Source organism: Phyllobates terribilis, unplaced genomic scaffold, assembly GCF_046119375.1.
Source record: "Phyllobates terribilis strain yellow unplaced genomic scaffold, ASM4611937v1 Scaffold_11__3_contigs__length_659146591, whole genome shotgun sequence".
Lineage (NCBI taxonomy): Eukaryota > Metazoa > Chordata > Amphibia > Anura > Dendrobatidae > Phyllobates > Phyllobates terribilis.
The window spans coordinates 214,677,897-214,696,766 of record NW_027362771.1 but is presented as its reverse complement, the minus strand read 5'-3'; the positions used below and the strand labels follow the sequence as shown (position 1 = coordinate 214,696,766).

General features: G+C 43.2%; 2 protein-coding genes across 2 annotated transcripts in view; one reads left to right on the top strand and one right to left on the bottom strand.

Moving 5' to 3' along the window:
• Nucleotides 1–9,591, bottom strand: part of IRAK4 (interleukin 1 receptor associated kinase 4) — a 34,373-nt gene extending 24,782 nt beyond the window's left edge. The window contains exons 1-2 of the mRNA XM_073652031.1: nt 9,280–9,591; nt 3,607–3,776 (exon numbers count right to left, since the gene is read on the bottom strand). Coding sequence (XP_073508132.1) covers nt 3,607–3,767 — 161 coding nt within the window. The 5' untranslated portion in view covers nt 3,768–3,776; nt 9,280–9,591. The remainder of the gene's footprint in view (nt 1–3,606; nt 3,777–9,279) is intronic.
• The window catches only part of PUS7L (pseudouridine synthase 7 like), a 35,371-nt gene continuing 25,970 nt past the window's right edge, over nt 9,470–18,870 (top strand). Inside the window, exon 1 of the mRNA XM_073652030.1 lies at nt 9,470–9,662. The gene's annotated coding sequence lies outside the window, so the exon portion shown is untranslated. The remainder of the gene's footprint in view (nt 9,663–18,870) is intronic.

Below are 18,870 nucleotides of genomic sequence, written 5' to 3'. Positions count from 1 at the left end.
GCGATTCACAGAATTGTATAACAGGCTCAGTAAGTGGAAAATTACCATTTTTTCCACTAAAATGTTGCTTTGGCCCCAAATTTTTAATTCAAAAGGCATAACAGAAAATGAATGGTACAATTTGTTGTGCAATTTCTCCAGAGTACGCCAATACCCCCATGTGTGGTAGAAAACTACATTTGAGGCACAGTGTAAAGCTCAGAAGGGAAGAAGTGCCATATTGGAGTTCAGATTCTGCTGGAATGGTTTGAGTGTGCCATGTCACATTGGCAGAGCACCTGAGGTGCCAGAACAGCAGAAACCTCCCATAAGTGACCCTATTTTATAAACTAGACCCCCCCCCCAATGAATTCATCCAGGGGTGCAGTGAGTATGCTTGACACATGTGCCTCACAGAATTTTATACCATTGGGCAGTAAAGAAAGAGTAATTACATTTTTACCACTAAAATGTTGTTTTAACTTTTATAAAGGCTAGTAGGAAAAAGCGTACGTCCCAGTTTGTTGTTCAATTTCTCCTGAGTTCGCCAATGCCCTACATGTAATCGAGAAATACTTTTCAGGCACAATGGAAAGCTCAAAAGGGAAGGAGCGCCATATTATAGTGCAGATTTTGTTGTTTATGGTTTGCAGGTGCCATGACCCACTGGAAGAGCCCCTGAGGTGCCAAAACAGCAGAACCCCCCCCCCCCCCTATAAGTGACCCCATTTTACAAACTACACCTCTCAATGAAATCAAAAATTTGGTTTTAGCACCAAATTTTACATTTTAACATGGGGAAATGGGTAAAAAAAAAAAAAAAAAAAAAAAAGGCAAAAAAAGGTGTCCCACAATTTCTGTTGAACGTGGCAATGCCCCATATATAGCTGTACAGTACTGCTTAGCCAAACGGCGAGACTCAGGAGGGACAGAGCGCTATTTGACTCTTGGAGAACAAATTATTGTAGAATAGTTTGTGGACTCCATATACAAAGCCCATCATCATCGCTACAGAAATGCCAAACATGTGGACACTAAATACGGTTTAGGCACACTGTGGGGCTCAGAAGAGAGAGGGACACTTAGATTTGGGAGTGCAGAATACACTGGATTTGGGGGGGGGGTGAGCAGCCATAGTGCTTTTCCCAAACCTTTGTGCCACCAGTAATGTGGCCACTTACATTGCGGTTTCCATCTAAAACTCTGAATGTTGTGATTCAGATGAAACCCTTGACAGGTCAATTCACAATACTGAGGCAGCAGAGTTATTCTGGATTCAGTCTGGCCTCTGTTCAGTGTTCAGAGGTGTCCTAATCAGAGGTGCAAGGCTGACCGCGGTTTTATGCACGCTTACAAAGATGGACACCACTGGATCATAGGCCAAGGTGCCTCCATCTGCCTCATTCCAGGAAATCTTCTGCCCGGGTTTCCGTCCGAATTACATATTTCAGAGATTTTCACGGAAACCCTGGTGTAAGCGCTCAGTGCTGGATAATGTGCGCTGAGAATTAATGTGATCTTTGGGAGGCAGAATGAGCAAATTAACAGCAGGTGGAGAATTGGTTTAATTTATTTTTTTATGCTGTTCCTCGTGTGGTGTAAGCGATTAGACGACTTTATTCTTTGGGTTGGTGTGATTACAGCGATTCTAGATTTATATATCATATTTTTTATGTTTGGCTGCTGTCACACACTAAAAGACAGTATTTTTATTTTTTTTTTAATGCCATTCACCATAAGGTAAAATTGATAAGGCAGCGTTATTCTTTGGGTCAGTACGATTACAGCGATACATTTATATAATTTTTTTATGGTTTGACACTTTTACACAAAAACAATTCTATAGAATAAAGGATTGTTTTTCAATCGCTGTATTCTGAGAACTAGAACTTATTTCTCAGTTGATTGTCTATATGGCAGCTTGTTTTTTGCGGGACAAGAGGTTTTCAGTAATACCGTGAAAAAAAAAAAAAAAAAAGAATGATGAAAAGCATTTTTCGCTACATATTTACATTTTTTTTTTTTACGGCGTTCACTGACGGGGTTACATAGTGTGACAGTTTAATAGGTGGGGTCATTCCAAACAGGTGACAGAAGCCTCTTAGACCATGCTCCTGGCATGATCTAAGAGGCTTGCTGTAGCTGGCTAACCCGAAGGTCGTCATAACGACCTCGAGTTGCAATGGCAATGATCGGGCCCTCGCGATGACATCACATGGGTGCTGGTCTGAAGGGAGAGGGAGCCTCCTCCCTCTCCATGCTTTCTAAATGCAGCAATCACTATCGATCGTGGAATTTAGGTTGTTAAATGGTTCGAGGTGGTGCCAGCACCGCTCCTGGCAGTGACAGCTGAGGCTCGGCTTTCACCTAAGCAGAGTTCAAGGCGGCGATCGTGCGTGCACTGCTCCTGTGCCCATAATGACGTAAATTTACGTCGTTTTGCGGGAACCCCTTCCCGACCATGACATAATCTTAAGTTAAATGTTGTGAAGGGGTTAAAAGGTTTATACATCACTTCTGAAATGGATACATTTGCAAAGTACTTTTAAAAAATAAGCAACTTTGCAATTTACTTATTATTCCAATTTTGCCCCGTTCTTCCCAAATCCTCAATGTTTTTAAGTTAGGAGTTTACTAATGGTTACCAAGGGATCCGGCTACCACTGATGTCTATGAGCAGTGGTTAAACTTGCACAGTGCTTACAAACCCTTTCCAAGTGGGCTTGTAAGCACTGTACTGAGACTGGCTGGGAATGCAGGAGCGCAATGCTAGCACCTGATCCCAGCCACTTGCACTGTGCTTCCGATGGTGTAGAGAAAGCTGCGCCACACCAAGGAAAGCACAGTTTGGGGCAACATCACAACGATGCTGCTGGCCAGAAATATCAATCAGGATTGCCCGACCATCAGCAAGCAGAAAGTTCAGGATTGGTGCGCTTTCGAAAAAATAAAATAAAAACAGGATTAACCCTTAAAAGGGAACCTGTCAGCACATTTTTACATGTGGGAATTTGCAACTCAATGAAGCACTTGGAAAAAGCAGTCCTAGTGCACTGACACCCCGATTTGCATATAGCTTTAGTTTCTATGTTATATTTCCATGATTGGCAGGTCGGATCTCTACAATAAATGTACTAGGTCACCTGGTTTTTGTCACCAAGTCTGAGAATAGCATTATGAAAAGACAGAGACCCTCATTCCAGTGATGTGTCAGTTACTGGGCTGCTTGTTGTAGTTTTGATAATCTCCTGCTGATAAAGCAGTGATTTTATCAGTAGAGGACTAGTAATCCTGCCGCCAGGTAGTCCTCCATATTTATGAGCTATGTATAATGACACCCCCACCACATTAGCAGATTTCTGTGTACACTGTGCATAGGCAGAAAGCTACCAATCAGTGGTAGGGGCAGGACATACAGAGCTCAGCATTCAGAGAACTGGTAGATCTGTGATTTTATCAAAATGACAGCACAGCATGCAGAACATAAGTGACACATCACTGGAATCTACACCAAGCGGCTCTCGGGGTAGCAAAAACCTACCTGGTAACAGATGCCCTTTAAATGTTTGGGCATAGAGGAAAACTCAAGAACATACCATGAATAATGGGAAAAATATAGTCTTCTACCTTATATGAAGCTGTGTATATCGAGGCTCTCCAGAAGCTTTCCTTATATCCACAGCCAGCCTTTTCCATCCTTCTTGAGGATCAAGAAAATCAGACAACTGGCGGAAAAGTGTAGGACTGAGGTTCCGAACATACGTGGACGGCGATATAGTCTTACTCATTGCACAATCCTGTTGGAAAAATATAAAGTGTGATCTGGTCATGTAGAAAACATTTCCTGGCTTAGAATACAAAATACCATTAGGAAGCTTTAGTTAAGATTTATTTTACTAGCTTATATCGCACCATAACCTCCACAGCGCCTTACATGCATCATCATCACTGTCCCCATTGGGGCTCACAATCTAAGTTCTCTATTAGTCTTTCTCAAGTTATACAAAGTAGCACCAACATGTTCCGGAGCCCCGTACATTTCAGTGAGTACATGTACCAACAAAACCAGACATTCAAGGGTAACAAACTAGTAACCAATGCAAATGAGGAATTCCAGCACTCGTCACAAGAGCTTACAATCTGTAGGAAGAATGTGTGACAAGAGTTAAAAGGGCTAGTTTTGATCAGCAGCCAGGGTATAGTACACAGGAGCCTGAGTGAGCCAGTCACCGGCCAGTGTCTGAGTATGACCACTTCTGAAGTAAATTAGGGTTTTATGGAGAATGGGGGCAAAGGTTAGGCCAGACTGACATATCAGTGTCTCGCAGTTTAAGAAAGGAGGACCAGCTGCGGATCTCACCCAAACATGTGGCCACAGACATATGAGGCTATTGAGTTTGGATCAGGAGACCCACGACCAGCTAGTGCATCCCTGTACAAGGAGGGAGTGAGAAACACAGATGGGTGAATCCGGCATTATGGAATTAATCAGGTGGTGAGGAATAAGGGACAAGACGGAGAAGTGATTTAAAATGAAAAGCACCCCTGCGCTAGAGGTTCTAGTATAGTATATAACTTATAGTACAGTCTAGTCCAGCCATAGTAGTATACTGTAATGTGGAGGTTATGGCATAGTATATAGTCAGGCAAAACTAGGGGGGGGGCGGCAGGGCATCCGCCTGGGGCTTAGCATGCAGAGGGGGTGCTGTCAGGCTGCCTTATGCGTCGGTCCGAAGTGTCTCTGTGGAGGCAGAGAAATGCTGCTCTACGGAAGTTGGATTTGGCAATTCTCCGATTCAATTCTTACACTGACTGAGGAAGGAGCACAGTATAGACTAGACAGCATAGGAGTGAAAGGACAGTGTGAAGAGGGGGCCCAATATGGAAAGGGGGCAGCATGGAGAAGAGACACTTACAATAGAGGCAGTATGGTGGTTATAGCTAATAAGGGAGGACACTGTGGTGGTTATAGATAATAGGGGCAGACAGTGTGGTGTAATAATTCAGAAGGGGATGTGTGTGCAGGCAATATTTTAAATCAAAGGACCGTGTGGTTGCCATGTACCATAAGAGAGACAGTCTGAGGGTCATATTTTGGGCTGGGGGCACAGTGATAAGCAATTATTCAGGGACCCAACATGGACAGATTTTTTTATTCAGGAACAATATAATAACACTGTTATTTAAGGGCATTGTGTCGGGATGTCCTGCAGAAGACCGGAGAAGAGGGAAGTCTGCAGAGAAAAGCTGTGGATTTGAAAAGTCATGTTGGCATCTGGACAAGATGTAGAAGAAAAACAAGAGAACGACTCCAATCAGAAAAGATGTCACCTATAAGGTACCTGGATGTAAATGTTTATTTATGATACTGCCTGCGTCTCATCAGTACTGTGGTTCCTGTATGGTCTGGAGTCTGATGATGGCTGTTAACAACAACTCCCAGCATCTCCTTACCATTGTTAAGGACATACTAGGGATTATAGGTTCATGTGATAAAATAGTCTATAGGGCTGACCTGACTTTGCAGATGATCGCTGTACTAAGCTTGGTGATTGTAGTCATGTTATCATGGTGCTTCTGCTCATGGATTCATATAAATGATGGTGCTTCTGGTGCAGTATTTACGTGCTAATGGTGCACTGATGGCACTCATGTAATGATGGTGCTTCTGGTGATGTATACAGTACAGACCAAAAGTTTGGACACACCTCATTTAAAGATTTTTCTGTATTTTCATGACTATGAAAATTGTACATTCACACTGAAGGCATCAAAACTATTAATTAACACATGTGGAATCATAGAATCATAGAATGGTAGAGTTGGAAGGGACCTCCTGGGTCATCTGGTCCAACCCCCTGCTCAAAGCAGGATTCACTAGATCATCTCAGACAGATGTCTGTCCAGCCTCTGTTTGAAGACGTCCATTGAAGGGGAACTAACCACCTCTCGTGGCAGCCTGTTCCACTCATTGATCACCCTCACTGTCCAAAAGTTTTTTCTAATATCTAATCTGTGTCTCCTCCCATTTAGTTTCATCCCATTGCTTCTAGTCTTTCCTTGTGCAAATGAGAATAAAGATGATCCTTCTACAATGTGACAGCCCTTGACATATTTGTAGACAGCTATTAAGTCTCCTCTCAGTCTTCTTTTTTGCAAGCTAAACATTCCCAAATCCTGCAACCGTTCCTCATAGGACATGGTTTGCAGACCAGTCACCATTCTGGTCGCTCTTCTCTGAACTTGCTCCAGTTTGTCTATGTCTTTTTTAAAATGTGGTGCCCAAAACTGTACACAGTATTCCAGATGAGGTCTGACCAAAGAGGAGTAAAGACCGATAATGACTTCACGTGATCTAGACTGTATGCTTCTGTTAATACATCCCAGAATTGTATTTGCCTTTTTTGCTGCTGCATCACACTGTTGACTCATGTTCAGTCTATGATCTATTAGTATACCTAAGTCTTTTTCACATGTACTGTTGCTTAGCTCTATTCCTCCCATTCTGTATATGCTTTTTTCATTTTTATTGCCCAGATGTAGTACTTTGCATTTTTCCCTGTTAAAAACCATTCTGTTGGTTGCTGCCCACTGCTCCAGTTTATTTAGGTCTTTTTGAATCCTCTCTCTCTCTTCTCTAGTATTAGCTATCCCTCCTAGCTTTGTGTCATCAGCAAATTTAATCAGTTTACCCTCAATTCCTTCATCTAAATCATTGATAAAGATGTTGAACAATACAGGTCCCAGGACGGAGCCCTGTGGTACCCCACTTGTGGAATGTGGAATATGTGGAATTATATACTTATCAAAAAAGTGTGAAACAACTGAAAATATGTCTTATATTCTAGGTTCTTCAAAGTAGCCACCTTTTGCTTTGATGACTGCTTTGCACACTCTTGGCATTCTCTTGATGACCTTCAAGAGGTAGTCACCGGAAATGGTCTTCCAACAATCTTGAAGGAGTTCCCAGAGATGCTTAGCACTCGTTGGCCCTTTTGCCTTCACTCTGCGGTCCAGCTCACCCCAAACCATCTCGATTGGGTTCAGGTCCGGTGACTGTGGAGGCCAGGTCATCTGGCGTAGCACCCCATCACTCTCCCTCTTGGTCAAATAGCCCTTACACAGCCTGGACGTGTGTTTGGGGGTCATTGTCCTGTTGAAAAATAAATGGTCCAATTAAACGCAAACCGGATGGAATAGCATGAAGCTGCAAGATGCTGTGGTAGCCATGCTGGTTTAGTATGCCTTCAATTTTGAATAAATCCCCAACAGTGTCACCAGCAAAGCACCCCCACACCATCACACCACCTCCTCCATGCTTCACGGTGGGAACCAGGCATGTAGAGTCCATCCGTTCACCTTTTCAGCGTCGCACAAAGACACGGTGGTTGGAACCAAAGATCTCAAATTTGGGCTCATCAGACCAAAGTACAGATTTCCACTGGTGTAATGTCCATTCCTTGTGTTCTTTAGCCCAAACAAGTCTCTTCTGCTTGTTGCTTGTCCTTAGCAGTGGTTTCCTAGCAGCTATTTTACCATGAAGGTCTGCTGCACAAAGTCTCCTCTTAACAGTTGTTGAAGAGATGTGTCTGCTGCTAGAACTCTGTGTGGCATTGACCTGGTCTCTAATCTGAGCTGCTGTTAACCTGCGATTTCTGAGGCTGGTGACTCGGATAAACTTATCCTCAGTAGCAGAGATGACTCTTGGTCTTCCTTTCCTGGGGCGGTCCTCATGTGAGCCAGTTTCTTTGTAGCGCTTGATGGTTTTTGCAACTGCACTTGGGGACACTTTCAAAGTTTGCCCAATTTTTCGGACTGACTGACCTCCATTTCTTAAAATAATGATGGCCACTCGTTTTTCTTTACTTAGAATTTGTATTATGGCAAGAAAAAAGCAGCTAACAGTCTATTCAGTAGGACTATCAGCTGTGTATCAACCAGACTTCTGCACAACACAACTGATGGTCCCAAACCAATTAATAAGGCAAGAAACCCACTTATTAAACCTGACAGGGCACACCTGTGAAGTGAAAACCATTTCCGGTGACTACCTCTTGAAGCTCATCAAGAGAATGCCAAGAGTGTGCAAGGCAGTCATCAAAGCAAAAGGAGGCTACTTTGAAGAACCTAGAATATAAGACATATTTTCAATTGTTTCACACTTTTTTGTTAAGTATATAATTCCACATGTGTTAATTCATGGTTTTGATGCCTTCAGTGTGAATGTACAATTATCAAAGTCATGAAAATACAGAAAAAGCTTTAAATGAGAAGGTGTGTCCAAACCTTTGGTTTGTACTGTACTGTTGGTGGTTCTGGTGATGTATTCCTGTACTGATGGTGATTTGCGTGACGTATTTCTGTACCGTTATTGGTTCTGATTCTGTACACACGCAGCAATCCCAACTTGTCAGCTAACATGATACAGGACTACGCTAATAAAATATTGTTCTGTCTGTCAGGAGTCAGCTCTGTTTGCCTGATAAAGCGGTCCTCACATGACCACCCATATGCATTTCTCATACTTACAGTCACATGCCGAATAACTTCTCTCAATGAAGCAAGCGCTGTAGTTTTTCACTGAATATTGAGAATCAGGAAGAGAAGCTAATAGACACGTGACTGTAATAATGCTAATCACATATGAGCGTTCACAAACTGCACTCGAATTGCTCCACGGGGTTGACCACTACTTTGATAACCTCTTCTCAATTACTATATTTCCCCAGTAAATAATAACAGCCTGTACTCACTATGGTGCCGATGCTGTTTCAGCAATGTTGCGTCTCCCTGGGCACATGTGATGGTTATGTCACATGATTTCAGCAGCAGCTATTGGTCCACTTCATTCCTCAGAGGTCAGAGGTCAGCAATTCTCACTTTTTACAGGTATCAGCTTCATCTGAAGTGAGTGCAGCGGACTATTAGTGGCCACTGTCTGGCTGATGGGCCCACATGACATAACAGCGTCCCGGGTGACCCGGCGCCAGTACAGGCTGCTATTATTTTACGTGGGGGAATATGGTGATTAAGAGGGGATTGTCAGGGTAGTGGATAGCCCCTTTAACACATACATATATAGGAGGGGGCGCCAGACTGAATTCTCACCCGGGGTGCAGGGAAACTTAAGAGTGGCCTTTGCTTACAGTATGGAGGTAGTATTGTACAGTGGAAGTTCTCCTAGAACACAGGTTAGAACTTCTTCTAGGAGCCTAGTGAAGTCTGATCCAGTGTAGACCAGCAGTGTACTCCCTGCAACCATGGCCATGCTCTGCCACCCCCACTGCCCGTGCCACTCACCCGCTGCCGCCCAGCACCGACCACCTCCAGCAGTGATCCGCACTGATACTAGCGGGACATTTCCGCATCCTCTCTGCTTACACAATACGGAACACTCCGGCGGGCGCACCCTTTCAGCGCTGCAGCCGGCGCTATTCCCGCCACAGCTGGTCCGTACAGAGCGCGTCCCGGGCCGCGGCCGCACCAGCCCAGAGTCCGGAGCGTGCGGCCACAGCTGGACGGTCACTGCCATTATACATCGGCCATGTATTACACCCTGCACGGACTCTGTGCCTTTAAGGCGCTCCGGGTGACACAGCCATCTCATTGGTTCCCGGAATCTATAATGGGCGTGGTCTGCGGACAGGAAGCTGAGGAGCTCTGAGGATCCGTACGCCAGGCAGGTTAGGTTACACGTGTTTGGTCGTTTACAAGCTGACTAGTGGACTACAAGTCACAGCATGCATCGCTCCTGGGGTGTCATGTGACTATTACACTGGAATATCACACACTTTATTGAAGCAATGGTTAGGACTAGGCCAGTCCTCATCACCAGTCATCTCTATGGGGGCGGGACAAGCTTGTATCACTGTGCTGGCCCCTGTGGCTGGGACTAGTGTGTCCATGGATGTGGCCATCAGCACTAACAATGAAGGGGTTGCCCTCTTAGAAAACTAACAAAAACCAAACTGAGCTTTATTCACCATCTCCACCGCTGTTTGGCTGCAGTGGTAATGTCAGGTAGACAGCTGTAGCCAATCACTGAGGTCAGCAGCTGATGTAGTCTACACAGGCAGAACTGCTGAGTCTAGTAATTGGCTGCAGCGTTGTCAATGTGATGTTAGCGCTGCAGCCAAACAACTGAGAGGAGGGCAGCGGTGAAGGCTGGCACATCCGCTACAGGGAGAATACAAGCTATTCTCCCTGCAGCTGCTCGCTTCCAGTCAGGGAGTGGTGACAGTCACTGCTTACTGTACTGTGAACACTGATCACGCCCGGCACTAACTGACAGTCTGCTGTACAGCGTATGTGTGTGCAGAGCGGCTGTCAGTCACTGTACCGTGTATGTGTGTACAGTGTGCGCAGAGCGGCTGTCAGTCACTGTACAGCTTATGTGTGTACAGTGTGCGCAGAGCGGCTGTCAGTCACTGTACAGCGTATGTGTGTACAGTGTGCGCAGAGCGGCTGTCAGTCACTGTACAGCGTATGTGTGTACAGTGTGCGCAGAGCGGCTGTCAGTCACTGTACAGCGTATGTGTGTACAGTGTGCGCAGAGCGGCTGTCAGTCACTGTACCGTGTATGTGTGTACAGTGTGCGCAGAGCGGCTGTCAGTCACTGTACAGCGTATGTGTGTACAGTGTGCGCAGAGCGGCTGTCAGTCACTGTACCGTGTATGTGTGTACAGTGTGCGCAGAGCGGCTGTCAGTCACTGTACAGCGTATGTGTGTACAGTGTGCGCAGAGCGGCTGTCAGTCACTGTACAGCGTATGTGTGTACAGTGTGCGCAGAGCGGCTGTCAGTCACTGTACAGCGTATGTGTGTACAGTGTGCGCAGAGCGGCTGTCAGTCACTGTACAGCGTATGTGTGTACAGTGTGCGCAGAGCGGCTGTCAGTCACTGTACAGCGTATGTGTGTACAGTGTGCGCAGAGCGGCTGTCAGTCACTGTACAGCGTACAGTCATGGCCAAAAGTTTTGAGAATGACACAAATTATATTTTCACATGATCTGCTGGCCTCTGGTTTTTATTAGTGTTTGTCTGATGTTTATATCACATACAGAAATATAATTGCAATCATATTATGAGTACCAATAGGTTATATTGACAGAATGAGTTAATGCAGCAAGTCAATATTTGCAGTGTTGCCCCTTCTTCTTCAAGACCTCTGTAATTCTCCCTGGCATGCTCTCAATCAACATTTGGACCAAATCCTGACTGATAGCAGTCCATTCTTGCATAATCAATGCTTGCATTTTGCCAGAATTTGTTGGTTTTTGTTTCTCCACCCGTCTCTTGATGATTGACCACAAGTTCTCAATGGGATTAAGATCTGGGGAGTTTCCAGGCCATGGACCCAAAATCTCTGTTTTGTTCCATGAGCCATTTTGTTATCACCTTTGCTTTATGGCAAGGTGCTCCATCATGCTGGAAAAGGCATTGTTGGGCGCCAAACTGCTCTTGGACGTTTGGGAGAAGTTGCTCTTGGAGGACATTCTGGTACCATTCTTTATTCATGGCTGTGTTTTTAGGCAAGACTGTGAGTGAGCCGATTCCCTTGGCTGAGAAGCAACCCCACACATGAATGGTTTCAGGATGCTTTACAGTTGGCATGAGACAAGACTGGTGGTAGCGCTCACCTCTTCTTCTCCGAATAAGCTGTTTTCCAGATGTCCCAAACAATCGAAAAGGGGATTCATCAGAGAAAATGACTTTGCCCCAGTCCTCAGCAGTCCACTCCCTGTACCTTTTGCAGAATATCAGTCGGTCCCTGATGTTTTTTCTGGAGAGAAGTGGCTTCTTTGCTGCCCTCCTTGAAACCAGCCCTTGCTCAAAGAGTCTCCGCCTCACAGTGCGTGCAGAAGCACTCACACCAGCCTGCTGCCATTCCTGAGCAAGCTCGGCACTGCTGGTCGTCCGATCCCGCAGCTGAAACAGTTTTAAGATACGGTCCTGGCGCTTGCTGGTCTTTCTTGGGCGCCCTGGAGCCTTTTTGACAACAATGGAAGCTCTCTCCTTGAAGTTCTTGATGATGCGATAGATTGTTGACTGAGGTGCAATCTTTGTAGCTGCGATACTCTTCCCAGTTAGGCCATTTTTGTGCAGTGCAATGATGGCTGCACGTGTTTCTTTAGAGATAACCATGGTTACCTGAAGAGAAACAATGATACCAAGAACCAGCCTCCTTTTAAAGTGTCCAGTGATGTCATTCTTACTTAATCATGACTGATTGATCGCCAGCCCTGTCCTCATCAACACCCACACCTGTGTTAATGGATCAATCACTAAAACGATGTTAGCTGCTCCTTTTAAGGCAGGACTGCAATGATGTTGAAATGTGTTTTGGGGGTTAAAGTTCATTTTCTGGGCAAATATTGACTTTGCAAGTACAGTAATTGCTGTTAAGCTGATCACTCTTTGACATTCAGGAGTATATGCAAATTGCCATTACAAAAAATGAAGGAGTAAACTTTGGAAAAATTACTATTTGTCTCATTTTCAATACTTTTGGCCATGACTGTATGTGTGTGCAGTACTTCTGTCAGTCACTGTGCTGGCAGTGAGGACAGTGCTGTCACCGTATAGTGAGTGGTGACTGTCTCCGCTCCCTGCACCGCCCCTAGGACTAGACGCGAGCCGCTGTGGGAAGGATAAGATCAGCATCTTCTCCCTGTATACCTGCAGATTACCACTATAGCTGTATTGTTTCTGGAGGTGACAGGTTCCCTTTAAGACTAAGTCCCCACAGCACAAAAACACAATGGATTTTCCACTGTGTAGTCACTTGGAAAAAATCCGCTGCGTTTTACTGTGTCAGCGAAGTACATGATGCTGTGAAATATATCTACTGGGTAAAGGGAGGGGAGCTGTGGGTTTGAGATCCGCAGCATGTCCATTTATGTTGCAGAGGTAGGTGCGAGTTTCTCCCTTCGCAGCCGCCTTGCACCTTTTTGGCAATGATACTGCAGCAGTATATACCTCCAATGTTGACGGCCCACAGCAGATACAGGTGCATCTCACTAAATTAAATTTAAGTTTTTGATATTTTATTTCAGTTCTTGAATACAAAAAAAGTGAAACTCCTATATTATTATATAGAGTCATTACAAACAGAGTGATCTATTTCAAGTGTTTATTTCTGTTAATGTTGATGATTATGGCTTACAGCAAATGAAAACACAAAAGTCATTATCTCAGTAAATTTTAAAATAATTAACAAAAAACACCTGCAAAGGCTTCCTAAGCATTTACAAAGGTCCCTTAGTCTGTTTCAGTTGGCTCCACAATCATGGGGAAGACTACTGACTAGACAGATGTCCAGAAGGCAATCATTGACACACTCCACCAGGTCCCAGAGTTCCAATTTTCATTTGGAAATCAAGGTCCCAGAGTCTGGAGGAAGAGTGGAGAGGCACACAATCCAAGCTGCTTGAGGTCTAGTGTGAAGTTTCCACAATCAGTGATGGTTTGGGGGCCATGTCATCTGCTGGTGTAGGTCCACTGTGTTTTATCAAGACCAAAGTCAGCGCAGCAGTCTACCAGGACATTTTAGAGCACTTCATGATTCCCTCTGCCGACAATCTTTTTGGAGATGGAAATTTCATTCTCCAGCAGGACTTGGCACCTGTCCACACTGCCGAAAGTACCAATACCTGGTTTAAAAACAGCAGTATCACTGTGCTTGATTGGCCAGCAAACTCCCCTGACCTTAACCCCATAGAGAATCTATGGGGTATTGTGAAGAGGAAGATGAGAGACACTAGACCCAACAATGCAGACGAGCTGAAGGCCGCTATCAAAGCAACCTGGACTTCCATAACACCTCAGCAGTGCCACAGGCTGATCGCCTCCATGCCACCCCGCATTGATGCAGTAATTGATGCAAAAGGAGCCCCGACCAAGTATTGAGTGCATTTACTGAACATACATTTCAGTAGGCCAACATTTTGGATTTTAAAAACATTTTTCAAGCTGCTATTATAAAGTATTCTAATTTATTGAGATAATGACTTTTGTGTTTTCATTGGCTGTAAGCATAATCATCAACATTAACAGAAATAAACACTTGAAATAGATCACTCTGTTTGTAATGACTCTATATAATATATGAGTTTCACTTTTTGTATTGAAGAACTGAAATAAATTAACTTTTTGATGATATTCTAATTTAGTGAGATGCACATGTATGTTCTGTGGGAGGAGAGAAGACAGGTGAGAACATTAAGGGTTTTTTCCAATATTAAATGTCTTGTTCACTGATCAGATTCTAAAAAAAAATATTTGCCATATAGAAGAAACCGCTTATGCTTGCAGTATGGCGCCACCTGGTGTTCATAGTGTGTCGCACGTGTCTATCTGTGCCAAGTTGTTTGGTCTGTGCATTGCAGGTGATCGCAGGGAAAAGAGCTTAGTTGCAGTAGGTACCTATAACATATCCTGGCTTAGGCCACTTTCACATGTTCAGTATTTGGTCAGTATTTTACATCAGTATTTATATTTATAAGCCAAAATCAGGAGTGGAACAATCCGAGGAAAAGTATAATAGAAACACATCACCACTTCTGTATTTATCACCCACTCCTGGCTTTTGCTTACAAATACTGATGTGAAATACTGACCAAATACTGAACGTGTGAACATGGCCTTAGTATTTTACTTTCAGAGACAAAACAAGCCATGAAAAGAACGATCTCCATACTGATGCTGGAGCCCTAACTACTAGTCCCTACAAATTACACTTCTTTTCTATGGCTCCTGCCAGTCAACGTCCTGTCTTATCAAGGACGCCATGTGGCAGGACCTTACTGTATATCCCCAAGTAACGTATTTATTTTTTTATTATGTGCTGAGCTTAGTTGCTAAACTTCTAAACCAAGCTATTGTATATTTGTTATTGAAACAGTATAATCAGAACAGAGTTCATAATCAAAGAGCAAGTAGAACCCTATGCCATATAGTCTGATCGCCTAGAAAAAAAATTTAAGGACACTCCTAATCTGGAATTCATATGCAAAGAACATGGAGTAGATAGTCCAAAATACATATGACAATGTATTAAATAATAAAAAAAATAGGCATACACGTGTATGTGTGAATATATATAATATAATATATATATATATATATATATAATATTACAAAGTCAATAGTCAGACACAAGTGCTAAGGACATGCTGACCACGAATAAGTTTTGTGGGTGCGAGAGTAAATGAGAAGCGGGAAAAACATCAGTAAAACCTCACTACATGCATCCTCCCTCATCAGACCTAGATGTCAGTATACATAAAGCATTCATAAATGAAAGAACAAAGATGTCAGCACTAGGGTATATTGTAAATGAAGGTGTATGTACTAGTTTAAAGATGCATCCAGTATAGGTGAAAGCAACCCTTTTTAGCTCTTACCCATGTTCCCCACGCGGAACAGCACAACGCCAGCCCCAACGCGCGTTTTGCCTGGGCTGTAGCATACTGTGTGCTAAGACCATCTTATTCTAGAACTCGCCACAGGTGAATTGCATCTCTGCTCGTTGGACCACGCATGCGCTCCACGGTGCTCACATTGCTTCCTGCATCATCCATGACGCAGCAGGTCAGGGGAAATCCCCTATGATGTCACTTACCCGCGCGCATCAGTAAAAAGGCGCCGTCGGCAATGCTCCGTGTATGGTCACGTCATAGGCATGCACACTTGCAGGACACCATATTGGATATGGGCTAGGTAGGACTGACAGGTGATGATTACAAAACAATATACTTGGGGTCAAAATATAGTCTCCATATATAAGTATGTACAGATTAATAGAGACAGCAGTAATACTGGCAAAAAACAAATGTGTAAATTTTAGGCCACGGCCCCACTATCGGTATTTGGTCAGTATTCGGTCAGTATTTTTTCTCAGGAGTGGGAGCCAAAACCAGGTGAGCAGCAATTAGAGAAAAGGTATAATAGAAACAAGTCACCAATTCTGCATTTATCACCCACTCCTGGTTTTTTAGCTCCCACTCCTGAGAAAAAATACTGACCAAATACTGATATTGGGGCCGTGGCCTTAAAGTGACAATGTTCCCATATACTCAACTATAGGTTGTGACAGTACAAATATCAGTGAACTTACAGTATATCCACTGATTTATGGGCAAATTCTTGTGTCAAAAATAAAAAAGTAAGACAACATAAATAATTACCCATGATATTAGTGTGTAGTTATTGAAAACAAATAGGAATGAAATATGCACTAAAAATATATATACACTGTGTGCAGAATTATTAGGCAAGTTGTATTTTAGAGGATTATTTTTATTATTGATCAACAACTATGTTCTCAATCAACCCAAAAGACTCATAAATATCCAAGCTTAATATTTTTGGAAGTTGGAGTGGTTTTTTTTTAGATTTGGCTATCTTAGGAGGATATCTGTTTGTGCAGGTAACTATTACTGTGCAGAATTATTAGGCAACTTAATAAAAACCAAATATAATCCCATCTCACTTGTTTATTTTCACCAGGTAAACCAATATCAGTGCACAAAATTTAGAAATAAACATTTCTGACATGCAAAAACAAAAACCAAAAAAATTAGTGATCAATATAGCCACCTTTCTTTATGATGACACTCAACAGCCTTCCATCCATAGATTCTGTCAGTTGCTTGATCTGTTTTCAATCAACATTGCGTGCAGCAGCCACCACAGCCTCCCAGACACTGTTCCGAGAGGTGTACTGTTTTCCCTCCCTGTAGATCTCACATTTTATGATGGACCACAGGTTCTCTATGGGGTTCAGATCAGGTGAACAAGGGGGCCATGTCATTATTTTTTCTTCTTTTATATCTTTACTGGCCAGCCACGCTGTGGAGTAGTTGGATGCATGTGATGGAGCATTGTCCTGCATGAAAATCATATTTTTCTTGAACGATACCGACTTCTTCCTGTACCACTGCTTGAAGAAGTTGTCTTCCAGAAACTGGCTGTAGGTCTGGGAGTTGAGCTTCACTCCATCCTCAACCCGAAAAGGTCCCACAAGTTCATCTTTGATACCAGCCCATTCCAGTACCCCACCTCCACCTTGCTGGCGTCTGAGTCGGAGTGGAGCTCTCTGCCCTTTACTGATCCAGCCTCTGGCCCATCCATCTGGCCCACCAAGAGTCACTCTCATTTCATTAGTCCATAAAACCTTTGAAAAATCAGTCTTAAGATGTTTCTTGGCCCATTCTTGACGTTTTATCTTATGTTTCTTGTTCAAAGGTGGTCGTTTTTCAGCCTTCCTTACCTTGGCCATGTTCCTGAGTATCACACACCTTGTGCATTTTGATACTCCAGTAACGTTGCAGCTCTGAAATATGGCAAAACTGTTGGCGAATGGCATCTTGGCAGCTTCACGCGTGATTTTCCTCAATTCATGGGCAGTTATTTTGCGCCTTTTTTGGCCAACACGCTTCTTGCGACCCTGTTGGCTATTTGCCATGAAACGCTTGATTGTTCGGTGATCACGCTTCAAAAGTTTGGAAATTTCAAGACTGCTGCATCCCTCTGCAAGACATCTCACAATTTTGGACTTTTCAGAGCCCGTCAAATCTCTCTTCTGACCCATTTTGCCAAAGGAAAGGAAGTTGCCTAATAATTAAGCACACCTTATATAGGGTGTTGATGTCATTAGTCAACACCCCTCCTCATTACAGAGATGCACATCACCAGATTTACTTAATTGGTAGTTGGCTCTCAAGCCTATGCAGCTTGGAGTAGGACAACATGTATAAAAAGTATCATGTGATCAAAATACTCATTTGCCTAATAATTCTGCACAAAGTGTATAATATAGAAAAAAAATGATCACATGCCACAATATCACCCATTCCCTCAATTTGTGACCAGGTGAGAAAGCATCTAATAAAGATGGTATATAAAATGGATAAAGGAGATAAGGTAATAAAAGTACAACCCTACCTAAATATAGAGCAGTACAAATAAAGATATATAAAAGACATTCATCAATACACATAGATGCACAAATATGTTAATACAGCCAGAAAAGAACTGGTTCCATATATAGAAAACAAATAACATGAATGGAAATCACGATATCTCAAAGTCAGAGTCTATCATATCCACATAGTCTCCTGTTGCTAGTAAAGATCCCTTCTACTTGTATTCATGGGGGGAGGAAAAGAAAGGTTCCCCGCAATGATCTTGAGTCATCAAGAGGTTAAAAACAACTAAGAAGAACAAGAGAAAAAACACATTAAAATAAAGCCAGAAGATCCAAATTATAAGAAAGGAACAAAACTCAGATGTTCATTTAGGCCTGCCCATGCCATACTGCCCAAAATTGTAATCCATCGGCACTCTTTGTGCCAACAGACGTTTTATATCTCCACCTCTTATGCCGGCCTGTATCCTGTCAATACCCCAGACTTGTATTTCGTTGGGATTACACTTTGAGTCCTGAAATGTCTGGGAATCATTTTTAAGGTACTCACATCATCCACATTTTGTGCGGCCATGATGTCTTATATGTTCACGTGTCCTGACTAGCAATTCATGGGAAGTGAGACTGATCTAAATCAGTCTACATGTATATCTGGTATAATACACAACATGCGTTATGCTACAAGAAATATGCGCTAATTCTGGGACGGCTGCAGGCTGGTATTTTGAGGCTGGGAAGGAACCAATAACCATGGACCTTTCCAGCCTGCTAATATAAACTCACAGCTGTCTGCTTTACCTTGGCTGGTATGAAAAATAGGGGGACCCCACTTCGTTTTTTTTTTAAATTATTTATTCACTTATATATTTAATTGGTTAAATAAGGTTAACCACCCTTTAGTGCCACATGAAAGACACTAAAGGGTGCAAGTTTACTATATGTAGGGGCTTGTGAAATTATATGT